Source organism: Nicotiana tabacum, chromosome 17 (genome assembly GCF_000715075.1).
Source record: "Nicotiana tabacum cultivar K326 chromosome 17, ASM71507v2, whole genome shotgun sequence".
In the NCBI taxonomy this organism is placed as follows: Eukaryota; Viridiplantae; Streptophyta; class Magnoliopsida; order Solanales; family Solanaceae; genus Nicotiana; species Nicotiana tabacum.
Window position 1 is genome coordinate 51,506,477 of NC_134096.1, and position 13,599 is coordinate 51,520,075.

General features: G+C 38.1%; 1 protein-coding gene across 6 annotated transcripts in view; it reads left to right on the top strand.

Moving 5' to 3' along the window:
- The first annotated feature begins 3,855 nt into the window (after positions 1–3,855).
- LOC107793735 (uncharacterized) overlaps positions 3,856–13,599 on the top strand; it is a 28,849-nt gene continuing 19,105 nt past the window's right edge. Inside the window, exons 1-9 of one of the 6 annotated variants that reach the window (XM_075234300.1) lie at positions 3,856–4,360; positions 4,455–4,550; positions 5,407–5,521; positions 6,267–6,572; positions 7,585–7,675; positions 9,345–9,687; positions 10,011–10,159; positions 10,315–10,879; positions 10,969–11,223. In XM_075234300.1, the coding sequence (XP_075090401.1) occupies positions 4,076–4,360; positions 4,455–4,550; positions 5,407–5,521; positions 6,267–6,572; positions 7,585–7,675; positions 9,345–9,687; positions 10,011–10,159; positions 10,315–10,846 (1,917 nt within the window). In that variant the 5' untranslated portion in view covers positions 3,856–4,075 and the 3' untranslated portion in view covers positions 10,847–10,879; positions 10,969–11,223. Of the gene's footprint in view, positions 4,361–4,454; positions 4,551–5,406; positions 5,522–6,262; positions 6,573–7,584; positions 7,676–9,344; positions 9,688–10,010; positions 10,160–10,314; positions 11,224–13,599 lie in introns of those variants that run through there. The other 5 variants (XM_075234302.1, XR_012701196.1, XR_012701197.1 and 2 more) reach the window with 5 other exon arrangements.

Below are 13,599 nucleotides of genomic sequence, written 5' to 3' on the forward strand. Positions count from 1 at the left end.
TGCAGACTGCGGAGGGGCTCCTACAGCCCAAGCGCTATAATCCGCACGGATAACTCACGTGCTGCACGGACAACTCAGGTGCTATCGTATCATATCAAGATCTGCACGGACATCTCACGTGCTACAGTATCATATCAGAAATCCGCACAGACAACTCACGTTCTAAGTATAAACATTATGATTTGCACGGACAACTCACGTGCTACGGTATCTATACCTCACAACCAGGCCCTCGGCCTCACTTAGTTATGTACCTCTCTAGTCTCACGGCCCTCAGAAATCATAAAGATCAGCCCAAACAAAATGACATAGTGTATCAACAGAAATCAAGAAGAGATTGAGATATGATGCGCAAGTAAAATTATGACTGAGTACAAGACAACAATTAGCAAATAATTCACAGGTACGTGACCTCTACGGGTCCCAATCGTACTATCACATAGCCTAAGCATGATTTCTAATATGATTTGCAGTCAAATATCTATAACACAGGGAGAACATATAATTAACAATAGTCTATTCGACTTTACAGTCTCACGGGACGGACCAAGTCACAATCTCACACGGTGCATGCCCACACGCTAGTCACCTAGCATGTGCGCTACCTCCAAAATAGTCACATCATACCAAAATCCGGGCCTTCATACCCTCAGGACCAGATTTAAAACTGTTACTTACCTCAAACTGTGAAAAATCCTACTTCGCAATGCCTTTGTCCCTCGAATCAATCTCCAAATGTCCCGAATCTAGCCACAAATAGTACGATATAATTAATATAAGTTCATACTGGCCCCGGGCCCACGTCTCAAAATCCGATAAAAGTCACAAAATCCGAAAGCCCATTCACTCACGAATCCAACCATACTAAATTTATCAAAGTTCGATATCATTTGCTTCTCCAAAAACCCAAAATTCACTCTCCAATTCCCAAGCCCCAATCTCCCAAATCTCATATCAAAAACTCACCAACTAGGTGTAAAACCAGTGGGTAAACACCATTATTGAAGATGAATAGGCACAAGGAACTTACCTCAGCAAATACTTCAAAATCCTCCTAAATTCGAGTTTCAAAATGTGAAAATGGTAAAAAATCTCGAAGTCTTCTATTTAGAAGTGCTACCCAGCAAAACCGCACCTGCGGACCTCCTGTCGCATCTGCGACGCCGCACCTGCAGAAATTCCATCGCAGGTGCGGATCCCACTTAAGCTCCCAGATTCCGCATCTGCGGTCACATATTCACACCTGCGGGCCCTACTCACTTTTGAGATCCTTCCCACTCACGCCTTTTTCCGCATCTGCGCCTCCCCTTCCGCACCTGCGATTTCGCAGATGCGCTCCTAACCTCGCACCTCGCTTCCAGTCCAACCCAGCCTTGCCCTCATTTGCGTCCTCCTCTTCGCTTTTGCGGGGCTGCACCTGCGGGCTCCCACCGCTGGTGCGAAACACCAGAACACCACAAAAAACCAGCAATGCCTAAGTCTAAATTTCCTTCTGATGGGCATCCGAAACACCCCCGAGGCCCCCAGGACCTCAACCAAACATACCAACAAGTCATATAACCCATGCAAACTTAGTCGAACCTTCGATTCACTCAAAACAACATCAAAATACCAATTACACCTGAATTCAAGCCTAAAGAACTTCTAAATTTTCAAATTCCACAAACGACGCCGAAACCTATCAAACCACGTCCGATTGACCTCAAATTTTGAACAAAAGTCATATTCAACATTACGGACCTACTCCAACTTCCGAAATCGGAATCCGACCCTGATATCAAAAAGTCAAACCCCCGAATCAAACTTCCCAAAAATTCGACTTTCGCCATTTCAAGCCTAAATTAGCTACAGACCTCAAATTCACAGTCCGAACACGCACCTAAGTCCAAAATTACCCAACGGAGCTAACGAAACCGATAGAACTCCATTTCGGAGTCGTATTTACACACTTCAGACTACGGTCAAAATCCTGAGACTTAGAACCCGTTTGGACATAAAATTTGATGGAAGTTTTTTTCAATAAAATTTCACTTTTTTTCGAAATCAGCGTTTGTCATAAAATTTTCAATTTTCACTTGAAAATGCATTTTGAATTTTTTTGAAAATTTGAAAAACTGCTAAAAGCTGGTTTTCAACATTTTCACTCAAATCACTCACAAAAATTCAAAAACAACCCAAACTGAAATTTATGTCCAAACACAACTCTAAATTTCAAATACCATTTTCACTTGAAGAACGTTTTCACCATTTTTTTGAATTTTATAATTCTTATGTCCAAACGCCTACTTAAGCTTCTGTTTTTGGGACTAAGTGTCCCAAAATACTCCGAAACAAAAAACAAGACCTCCCGGCAAGTCACATAAGCAAAAACAGACACGGTGAAAACTGTAAATAGAGGATTAAGGCTAATACACTCAAAATGACCAGCCGAGTCGTTACATTGTATTATGTTTTCTTGTTCAGTGTAATTGATATTTATGTTTGCAAATTTCTAAATAATAAAATAAGTATTGTAAGACAATTAAAATTTTAAACTTTAAAGTGTTAAATTTGAAATTTGAATTTAAAATTTTAAAAATTGAAATTAAGTAGCTACATAAAATTATGTAATAAGACCAATATGTAAGGATCAAAGTTTAAAGTCTTTCATTTCATATTTTTATTGCATAATAATATTTCAAATACTTGCAAGTTCTATTTTTTTTTGTTTTTTTTTTTGAACTTTTAAATTAAAAGTTTTGAGCAATTAAAAGTTTAGTGTTTAATACTGTCAAATGCCAATAAGAGCAAATTGTTTATTAAACTAACACATTAAGCTTAAATAAGTCTAATAAATTTAAAATAACACAAATTGTCTCAAATCAACTTAAATACGAATTCCTGAAGGACGCTCAAGACAACCCTTGATATGCTTCCTTAAACCATATGTGCCCTCCCACATTCGATGGACATTTAAAGACTCGACCACAATTCTTGTACTTTACTTTCCGACCTTCTTCATTTTCTTCTACCACCTCAAAGTATTCCAAACACATGTGAGCGCACTCTAGAAGCACATGGCATGATTGAACTTGAACCTAACAAGAATGATAATCACACTTCACTTGATAATTATAATTTTATAGTGACTACCGTAAATAATTGATAAAATGTGAAATAATAATTAATTGAGAATTTAAGAGCAATAAGCAATTTAATAATCAAGAGGAAATTGTGAGAGAATTAGAGTAGAAGAAGAGAGCAAATCATGAGAAAAAACGAGGAAGAGGGGGGCTATTTATAGTTTTAAAATGCTAAAAATATAATTTATTAATTATTAGGGGTGAGGGACTATTTTAGTAAGGGGTAGGCCGAAATGGTTAAAAGTGCAAAAATGACCGTTGCCCAACGGTCATTTTTTATTTTGACCGGTGGCAACGATTAGGATTTAAAAAAAAATTACAACTTAAACCGGGCTCGATCAGGCTGGAATACAGTTAAAACCCTTGAACGGGTTACCGTGCTAGCCGGGTTCCGGTACATCGGTAGTCAAAAAAGGCCCGACCCCATCCGATACAACCCCCTACCCTAGCCAATCCGTCCCATCCCTTACCGGACGAGGTTGAACCGGGGCAAACCGTGTTATTAACACCTTTAGTTCAGACTCAACTTTGTAACCAACAATATGAGAATGATTCTGAAATGATTAAATTTAAAATTTATAAACTCGTTATACCTCAAATAGGGATCCCAAAATGGACTATATGTGTACTCGGCCCAACTGAAAGTCTGAAACTATTAGGTTGGGCTACATTCTATTTTGTTGGGCCAGGCTTTTCCTAGTATAACTCCGTTACAGACTGTTTCTACTCAAACATTAACCAATTGGACCAAACCCCTCCCCAAGAAATGTTCGACAAAAGGCGGCAATAAAATTACAACAACATCCCCAACAACATCGACGTGCTCAAATCTAACTGGTCAGCTAATCAATCCTCTTAAACCCTAGTTTCGAACACACGCCATAGTTGCAGGGTTTAAGCTCTCGTACCAGACATTACAGAACTCCGTCTCACTCCATTCCAATGTTGTAATAATGGTTGCTTCGAAGTTAACTTCAATGGCAGCAATGGTAGCTGCAGCTGCCGCAGCAGCTTCATGTTCCACTTTCCCCAACCGCGCGTACGCCGACGCTCCCTTTCGCTTCTCCCCCTTTTCTTCATCTCCATCTCCTCCACCACAGGCTCCTCATTCGGACTCTAAATCCGGGTCGGATTCAAATGATCCTCCTGAAGATTCAAGAGGCGGGTTCAATCCGGAATCATTAGAGAGAGGTGCAAAAGCTCTTAGAGAAATCAATAGCTCTCCCTATCACAAACATGTAATATTTTTTCTTAATTATCTCAAGTGTTTTTTTTTTGGTATGGTGAAAGAATTAATCTAATTTTGGGTTTATTTTTGGTTTTGGTTAAAAGGTGTTTGATGTGATGAGAAAGCAGGAAAAAAATCGGCTTGCGGATATTGCTGCAGAGAAAGTTCATTATGAGGCAATCCAGTCTCAGGCTGATATTGTGAGTCTTTAAACCATATCAATTTAATATTAGAAAAAAATGGATTGGAATGGTTTTCGGGGAGAAATGATGTAATTCTCATAGGATTTTATGGATAGCCAAAAAGAAGGATTCAAGAGAATATGAGGGAACATATTAGTGATCTTGTTTTTTTTTTTTTAGAACTTTGATAGAAGAAAAAAGACAATCCTTAACTGAAGCAATCTTTTTGCTACTTGGATGTGTTTGGTTTTAAAGTATTTAGGAAAACATTTTCAGAATGAGAAGCTAGTTTTTTTAAAACCACAAGGGGGAGGATGCGTTGCCCGTCATGGACACCGCATGGCTTACTTGGTTTTGGCCTCTTGGGCAAGGGGAGGTTGCCTTGCCCGCAGTCTTTTTGAATTAAAAACTGAACAATTTCTACGACGCCAAATTATTTGTTATTCAGGAAAAAGTAAACGAAGGGGAACTTAGTTTTGCAAAATCAAATTATTCTGGTTTCTGAAAACAATATAATCTAATCATTTCTTTTAGTAAAAATCACCTAACCCAACCATTTATTTTGAGTAACAAACCTTGTCAAAATTCATGCCCAAAGGCAAACATGTACCAGTCTAACCATAACCACATAGAGAATATTTTCTAACCATAACCACATTTCTACATCAATTCCTCCAAAAAATTCACCAAACCAAGTGCACCTAAGTGTGTATTGCGTCTTAAGACTATGATTGCTTTGATTCTCGTATAGTGCTTCAACCACATCATAATTCTTTTACTCTGCTAACACTTAAGCTGTCAATTTGTTTTGACATTTTGCTTAATTATTATTAGTTTTTTCTTACACTATACCAAATGCACTATCTAAATGCAGGATAAACAGCGAAAATGGGGAGAAGACCAGCGGAATCTATACCATCAACAATCACAGGCCAAAGCACAAATGCTAAGATACGAAGATGAATTGGCTAGAAAAAGAATGCAGGCATGTAGAGTTATTTGCTTGCTTAGTTTGAAATGATCCAGCTAAGGCATGGCATCTTGAGTGGCAAAGTACTTGAGGGAAAATATAGTTCATTATAAGATGTAACATAGAACTCAAGTTCTATACCTATGATTACATTCTCAATTTGTATACCTATGCATACAGTTCTGATATTTGTACTTAAGCTAAAAAGAAGACTCTATCAATGATAAAGAGCTAGAGAAGAGAGCAAGTTGGCCTAAGATAAACAGGGTTTCATCAATGTACATCCGAGGACTAGAGCTTTTCAAAGTCGATGGTCAGTTAAGCAGTAATCATTTTGAAAAAAGGAGGAATCCTTGCATCATCTCCGATCCCACTAGTTGATTCCTGAACTAATCCAACTTAAAAGTGTTCAAAAGGTTATTCTTTAATTAATACTCAATAGCACCACTGTTGAACCAACTCATTCTCTTTGTGGAAACTCAACAACTCTTGCTACAATTTAACTGCATTGTTTGACAGCTTAAACGTTGGGTGGACACGGGGTGAGAGAAGAAGAATTGAGTAGTCCATTTATATATGTGACCATTCTCTTCTAAAAAGTGAGATAGGACCTGTTTACTTTTCCAGGAAATTATGCACATTTAAAATCTGCATATATGTTAATTTTTTTTTTTATGAAATAAAAAGTGTACATTGTTCTTGAGTACTAAAATGATCTTACACATGACCTAGTTGACAGTTCTTTATATCATGATTTCAGACAGATCATGAAGCTCAAAGAAGACACAATACTGAACTGGTTAAAATGCAAGAGGAGTCATCAATAAGAAAAGAACAAGCAAGACGAGCAACAGAAGAGCAAATTCAAGCACAACAAAGACAAACTGAGAAAGAGAGAGCTGAAATAGAACGAGAAACAATAAGAGTGAAGGCCATGGCTGAGGCAGAAGGTAGGGCACATGAAGCTAAACTAACTGAAGATCATAAAAGGAGGATGCTGATCGAGAAAATAAATGGTGAAAGAGAGAAGTGGCTTGCAGCCATTAATACAACTTTCAGTCATGTTGAAGGTATTGTTAATGTTTCGCTCATGCTCAAAAATCTCACTGACATGGTGCATGGAAATAAAAATAGTAACTCCAGTGCTTCTTTTGGTAGAAACTCTTACCGCCTTGTACTTATCCCAAACACCCCCACCCCCCCACCCCCCCAAAAAATAAAAATAAAAAAATAAATAAAAGAAGGGGCAGAAAACTCTTATTAGTTCTCCAGTACTTGCTTTGTCATGGATCTTATTTGTTCTCTCTTGATTTTTGTAGTTGTAATCATCATATTAGCAAAGTTGTTCCTTATGCTAGACCAGGAAAAGAGTACGTAAAAAGAACAAAAAAGTGTGATTGCTTTTCAGAAAGGCAGTGGATGATGAACCACATAGAATGGGTTATTAAAAGCAGGGGCGGACCCACGTGGAGTCCCACTTCGTCAAAAAATAACACTCTATATATACGTATATCTTCTCTTTCTCCGAAGATATTCCGTTATAAAATTTATTTTGAACCCACATGGTTCAAGCAAAGTGTCCAGCCCAATGTTGAAGCGGGTTCAAATTTTTAGAAGGGTCTTTGAGTTCGAAACCTATCAGCAACATAATGCGCACATACTGTTCTTTTCCTATTTAGATACAACGACACAAATCCTTTTTTTCTCTACTTTTAGACTAGAAAAGCTTTTTTTATATACTAGTTTTAGTGAGTTTGACGAGATTAGAAGAGCATACCTCCGAAAAAGTCCTTACCAATCCCGAGACCATAAAAATTTTCCCAAAGAAAATAGTTTTAATAATGTATTTTAATTTTTAATATTAATAACAATTTATTTTGTTGAGTTCTTAGTACATTTCTTCTTCACATGTTGAACCCGCTTGATGAAAATCCTGGGTCCGCCACTGATTAAAAGTATACTGCTATTTTGAGAAAGGGAAAAATTATTCTGCTATTTCTACAGTATTATTGCATTTTTTAATAATACTCTTTACATATTAGAGCAAGAGTTGATCGAATTGTTTCTAAATGCAATTTGCAGAGGGTTTCCGGATTCTATTGACTGATAGGAGTAAATTGGTAATGACTGTTGGCGGAGTCACTGCATTGGCTGCTGGAGTTTATACCACCAGGTTCTTTGTTCTACTCCTTAATTGCCTCAGCCCTTCATGAAAGTCAAACTTATGGCAGTGATTGGGATACACAAAGTGTGCCATTATTTCATTCTTATCCAAGATCTATACTTGTCATTTGGTAACAAATGATGTTTGACAGCCGCAAGTTCTATAATAGCTGTAGTACCATGATGCAAAATTGTGATGGAACGATGCGATATGTGACCTTTTACATTATGTTTGTCTTTGTCTCTTGATATATATTTTCCTTGGGCAGCTCTGACCATATTTCTTAAAGACGTTTAGTAGTGGGAAGGGTTACTGTAAGCTTTAAACAAGTGAAGCTTGTCCATACTAGATTATTTTTGATAAGTATGCCCATACTACAATAAAAAACAAACTATGCCTCAATCCTAAGTTCTTGGCAGGACACTTTTTTTCTTCTAATTGATCATTCATGCTGCTTGTATTTTCTTTTTGTCTTTGTTTTATTTTAGAAGAAGGATAGTGGTGGATAAAAAGAGCTTATATGTGGGATTTCTAAAATGAAAGAAATTTCTAGGTCTTTTCTATTCAAGTGATGGATTTAGAGAATAAGACATTAACTTACATGTGTCCAAGCCTAGGTGATTTCTTCTCATCTGTCTACGCCTTGGTGGATAGAGTTATTGGGTACCTATTGTTGGTGAGAGGTGGCATGTATCCCTGGAATTAGTTGAGATACGCGCAAGCTGGCCCGAACACCACGGTTATAAAAAAAAAGACATTAACTTACATGTGTTTGAACTCATTCAATTAGATGTGAAGAAAAAGTTTCATTTATTAAAATTAATTAGAGAAAATAAGGAAACAAATGGAAAGCTTTGTTCTCTATATGGAAAAAAGAGGAAGAAGGCATCATTCATTATTTGCCGTGTGATCAACTTAGCTGGAGTTTGTTAATAATTATATATAACTAGTTAATTAACTATGTTACATTCACATATTTCCCTTATTTTATCACCGTAGTTTGTTACTATAATTCCTGGAACATTTAGCTGTTCAACATGTCCATTTCTATCCCGCTTGATAGACAGTTCCAACATTTGTTGCCCATTAGCAAGAGGGAAAAGGCTTGTTTTTCACATTGATCACTAATCTTGGCGTCATTCTGCCCTGGAATTCTGGTTGTTTTCTTGTTCGCGTTCTGTTTACTCAATCATATAAGCAAGTAAATGAAATTTAACTTGAGAACATTATATTAATGCAGCACTGTTCTCTTTTAGGGTTTCATAGGGGGAAGTTTAAACTGTTGAGATCTGGTTGTTGCTTTGAATTGGTATTTATGTGAGAATTTTGTAGACAAGTTACATATTTTCTAACTTTAGCAAGTATTTGTTTCTTGATTATTTGAAATATGGTCATTATTTAAACATTGAAAGCACCTTACAACACAGTTAGTCTTGCTTATGGACTAAAATTAGAAGTTAGGAAATACTTGCACAGGTAATCGCTGTTGGAATAACAATGTTGCCAACAATCACATAATCATCATTTTGCTAGTCTTGAGAGGATCTGACTGTGGGTCTTTTCTGCTGATCAGTTCGTGTTTTGTGTCCTATTTTAATTATATCTCCTTGCAACATCGGTATTTTGTATTTAGAGTAGTAATTTTAGGCATTTGTTCTTATCTTTATAATTCATACAGGGAAGGTGCCAGAGTTACCTGGGGATATATTAACAGAATTCTTGGACAACCATCATTAATTCGGGAATCATCTATGTCAAGATTTCCTTGGTCAGGGATGATTTCTCGAGTAGCTGACAAAGGACTCAAGTTTGGTACAGCTGCTGGATTGGCAGCACCTGGACAAAATAAATCTGCTTTTGGAAACATTGTGTTGCATCCTTCTCTTCAGAGGAGAATAGAACACCTCGCTAGGGCCACAGCAAACACCAAGTCTCACCAGGCACCATTTCGCAATATGCTCTTTTATGGTCCTCCTGGCACTGGGAAAACAATGGTTGCTAGGGAGATCGCAAGAAAATCGGTACACTTCTCTCGCATTTTTCCTTGTTTTATTTGTGCCATTAAGAATGCTGCTTTTTTTGTGCTGTTAATACTGAATTCTTGGGCAACCATCATTAATTGCTCCCTCCTTATATTTCTGAATCTAAATACGCTTTCATCTATTGAGCAGTATAAATAACTGATTATGGCAGTAAATGGACTAACACCTACATCTATGAGTTATAGCCAGAAATTAAATGCTTTCCCCTCTCCCCACAAAAATTTAAGAAAATGAAGAAAACTCCAGCTCCTGCTGCTTGCATTTTTGAAGGGATAAATGAAAATTGTGTGTGAATTTTACAGGGTTTGGACTATGCCATGATGACTGGAGGGGATGTTGCACCCCTTGGTGCACAGGCTGTCACCAAAATTCACGAGATATTCGATTGGGCCAAAAAATCAAATAAAGGCCTACTGCTTTTCATTGACGAGGCTGATGCATTTTTGTGCGAGTAAGTTAAATTTACGTTCAGCTGCTTCCTATTAGAATGCTACTTATTAACTGGTTAATGATAATGATGTGTTGCAGTTTTTGAGTTATTTTTCTAGATGTAGCACCAACTACAAGAAATACAAATTAAAGGACAATGCACTTCTTTGATCGCAGGCGGAATAGTACATACATGAGTGAAGCTCAGCGAAGTGCTTTAAATGCTTTACTCTTTCGAACAGGGGACCAGTCCCGAGACGTAGTTCTTGTCCTTGCGACCAACAGGCCAGGAGATCTAGACAGTGCTGTCACTGACCGTATAGACGAAGTTATCGAATTCCCTCTCCCTCAAGAAGAAGAGCGTTTCAAATTGCTGAAGCTCTATTTGAACAAGTACCTTGCTGGTGAAGGAGACAGTGACAGCAATTCTAAGTGGGGGCACCTCTTCAAGAAGAACCAACAAAAGAGGATAACCATACAAGATTTGTCTGATGATGTGATTAGAGAGGCTGCTAAGAAGATAGAAGGATTCTCTGGCCGTGAGATTGCAAAACTTATGGCAAGTGTTCAAGCAACTGTATATGGGAGCCCAGATTGTGTTCTTGATTCTCAACTGTTCAAGGAAATCGTAGATTACAAGGTCGCTGAGCATCACCAACGAATAAAACTAGCTGCTGAAGGTATGGAGCCAACTTACCAGGGGAATTAACTGACACCACAAAGATACTAGTGTCTTTCACTGGTACGAATTGTTGAAAATTTGTTTATTATCTCTTTGGTAGTATTGCATGCAAAATTCATTTTTTCCAAACTTAAGATATTGTAGTTTAGGTGTACTATTCATGCTTGGGGAATGAGCGCCGGATGGTGGACGTGTTTCAGGGTTTAATGGGACGTTACAATTTGATGGGTACATAGCTCACTTGGGCTGTAATTGTATTGATTCTGTGGATCGCAGGAAAATAAATCCATTGAATAGATAAATAGTAGGCAAAACATGAAGTCTCTTTGAAATAGGTCTCTGTTATCAAATATCAACTAACCTATCTTTTGATTACCTTCTATTTTAAAGAATTAATTATAGAAGAGGTTTATTCAGTTAGATGCTTTAGCTTTTTATGGAAAACTCTTATCCAAATGTTCAGGTCTTCATAGACTGTTGGACTAATACTTGGAACAGCTGGTATCATTGTAACACCAATTTAGTTAAGGAAGAGATATGATAGGGGAGCTTGTTCCTTCTATAGTATTTGTGGCAAGGTAAGATATTAGCCATAATGCCCTTTCATGCTCTTTGTGTTTCCGGTTACCGATCTATCTATCTATACTATATTAAAAGTGATAAATTCTTAAGTTAAAAGTTAAAATACTAAATAATCCTTTTAAATAATTAATTTAATTTTTCCCTTAGAGATTAATTAAATGGTGTCGACTAGAATATAAGTAATATAACCCACCTGTTTCCACCTGTTGCTAAATAAAGTGACGCTTCAAAGGCCACTTTAAAAGCCATCGTTTGGACAATTGTCTTCTTGTCCAAGGTTCTTATTTCTAATAATAAGAAAAGACGGCAAATGAAATATTTTGACACAAAATTAAGTTCTTGATGGCTTTCATTGTCCTTAGGATCAAAATAGTGAGGCTGATGCCCTCGCTAACCTAGGGTCATCGGTCGAGGACGACGAGTTCAACTTGGGGGTAATTGTACAACTTATGAGATCGGTAGTGGAAGAAGAACATGCCGAGATTAACTCAACGAGCGTAACTTGGGACTGGAGAAATAAATATATAGAATATCTGAAGACCAGAAAACTGACGTCGAATCAAAAGGAATCGAGGGCTTTCCGTACAACGGCATCCCGGTTTAGCCTGTCCGAAGACGGAACCCACTCGCGATTTGTCTAGGACCAGGGGACACCGAGTACGTTTTAAGGGAAATCCACGAAGGCACTTGTGCAAATCATTCAGGCACTGAATCGTTGGTTCGAAAAGTGATCAGATCCGGCTACTACTGAATTGATATCGAAAAGTACGCGAAGGAGTTCGTACAAAAAAGTGATAAATGTCAAAGACATGCTCCGATGATTCATCAGTTCGGGGAGTTGTTGAATTCGGTATTGTCGCCTTGGTCGTTCATGAAGTGGGGAATGGATATCATTGACCCCCTTCCGTGGTCACCCGGTAAGGCTCAATTTATATTATTTATGATTGACTATTTTTCTAAGTGGGTAGAAGACGAGGCATACGAAAAGGTGAGGGAGAAAGAAGTCATCGATTTCATTTGGGACCACATTATATGTCGGTTCGGAAATTCCGACCGAGATCGTGTGCGACAACGGGAAACAATTCATCGGCAGCAAAGTTAGCAAGTTTCTCGAAGGTCATAAGATCAAAAGGATCCGATCGACACCCTACCACCCCATGGGAACGTTGAAGCATAATCGACCAATAAAACCATACCCCAAAACCTCAAGAAGAGACTCACCAACGCCAAAGGAAAATGAAAGGAAATCCTGCCCGAAATCTTATGGGCATACCGTATGACCTCGAAATCCAGTACCGGGGCCACACCATTCTCACTGGTTTACGACGCCGAAGCTCTAATACGAGTCGAAGTCAGAGAACCAAGTCTTAGGTTTCGATATGCAACCAAGGAATCGAACGACGAGGCTATGAACACGAGCCTAGATCTATTGGATGAAAGGCGCGAAACAGCTCTTGTCCGGCTGGCTGCCCAAAAATAGCGGATCAAGAGATATTATAATCGAAGGGCAACCTTCGACACTTCAATGTCGGGGACTTAGTGTTAAGAAAGGTCACACTAAACACCCGGAATCCAAATGAAGGAAAGATAGGGCCGAACTGGGAAGGACCTTATCAAATTATTGAGATCACCGGTAAGGGATCGTACAAGCTCGAAACAATGAACGGTGACCAAGTACCGAACAAATGGAACATAACTCACTTGAAATGATACTACTGTTAAGGTACGATCCCATTCATTTCCTTTTATTTATTTACATTACGAACTAACACTTGCATGAAATCATCAAAGAACGATACAATCTTTAGGCCTAAAAGTACATGTTGCACTCTTTTTTGCCCTCGAACTGGTTTTGTCCCACCGACAAGGTTTTTAACGAGGCAACAGTAAATCGTGCTAACTTAGAATTGAAGGCCGGTTATGAACCGATATCAAAAATCACGACAACAGTATTCGAGGCCTCTTTACTCTTGGCCCCTAAAATTGGGGGGCATCACCCTCGGATAAAGACTTTTAAAAGGAAGAAAACTTTGTGATTGAATGGTCTGAGCTCGATCGATAGGATTTACTGTAAGGGCCAAACGGTCAAATAAACCGTGCCCGAATAGACTGCTCGAGTCCTGACACAAAATTTGTACACATGTGTAGCTATTACGCACAAGAATAAAAAGAAGTTTCTACCTTGCGGATAAATATCT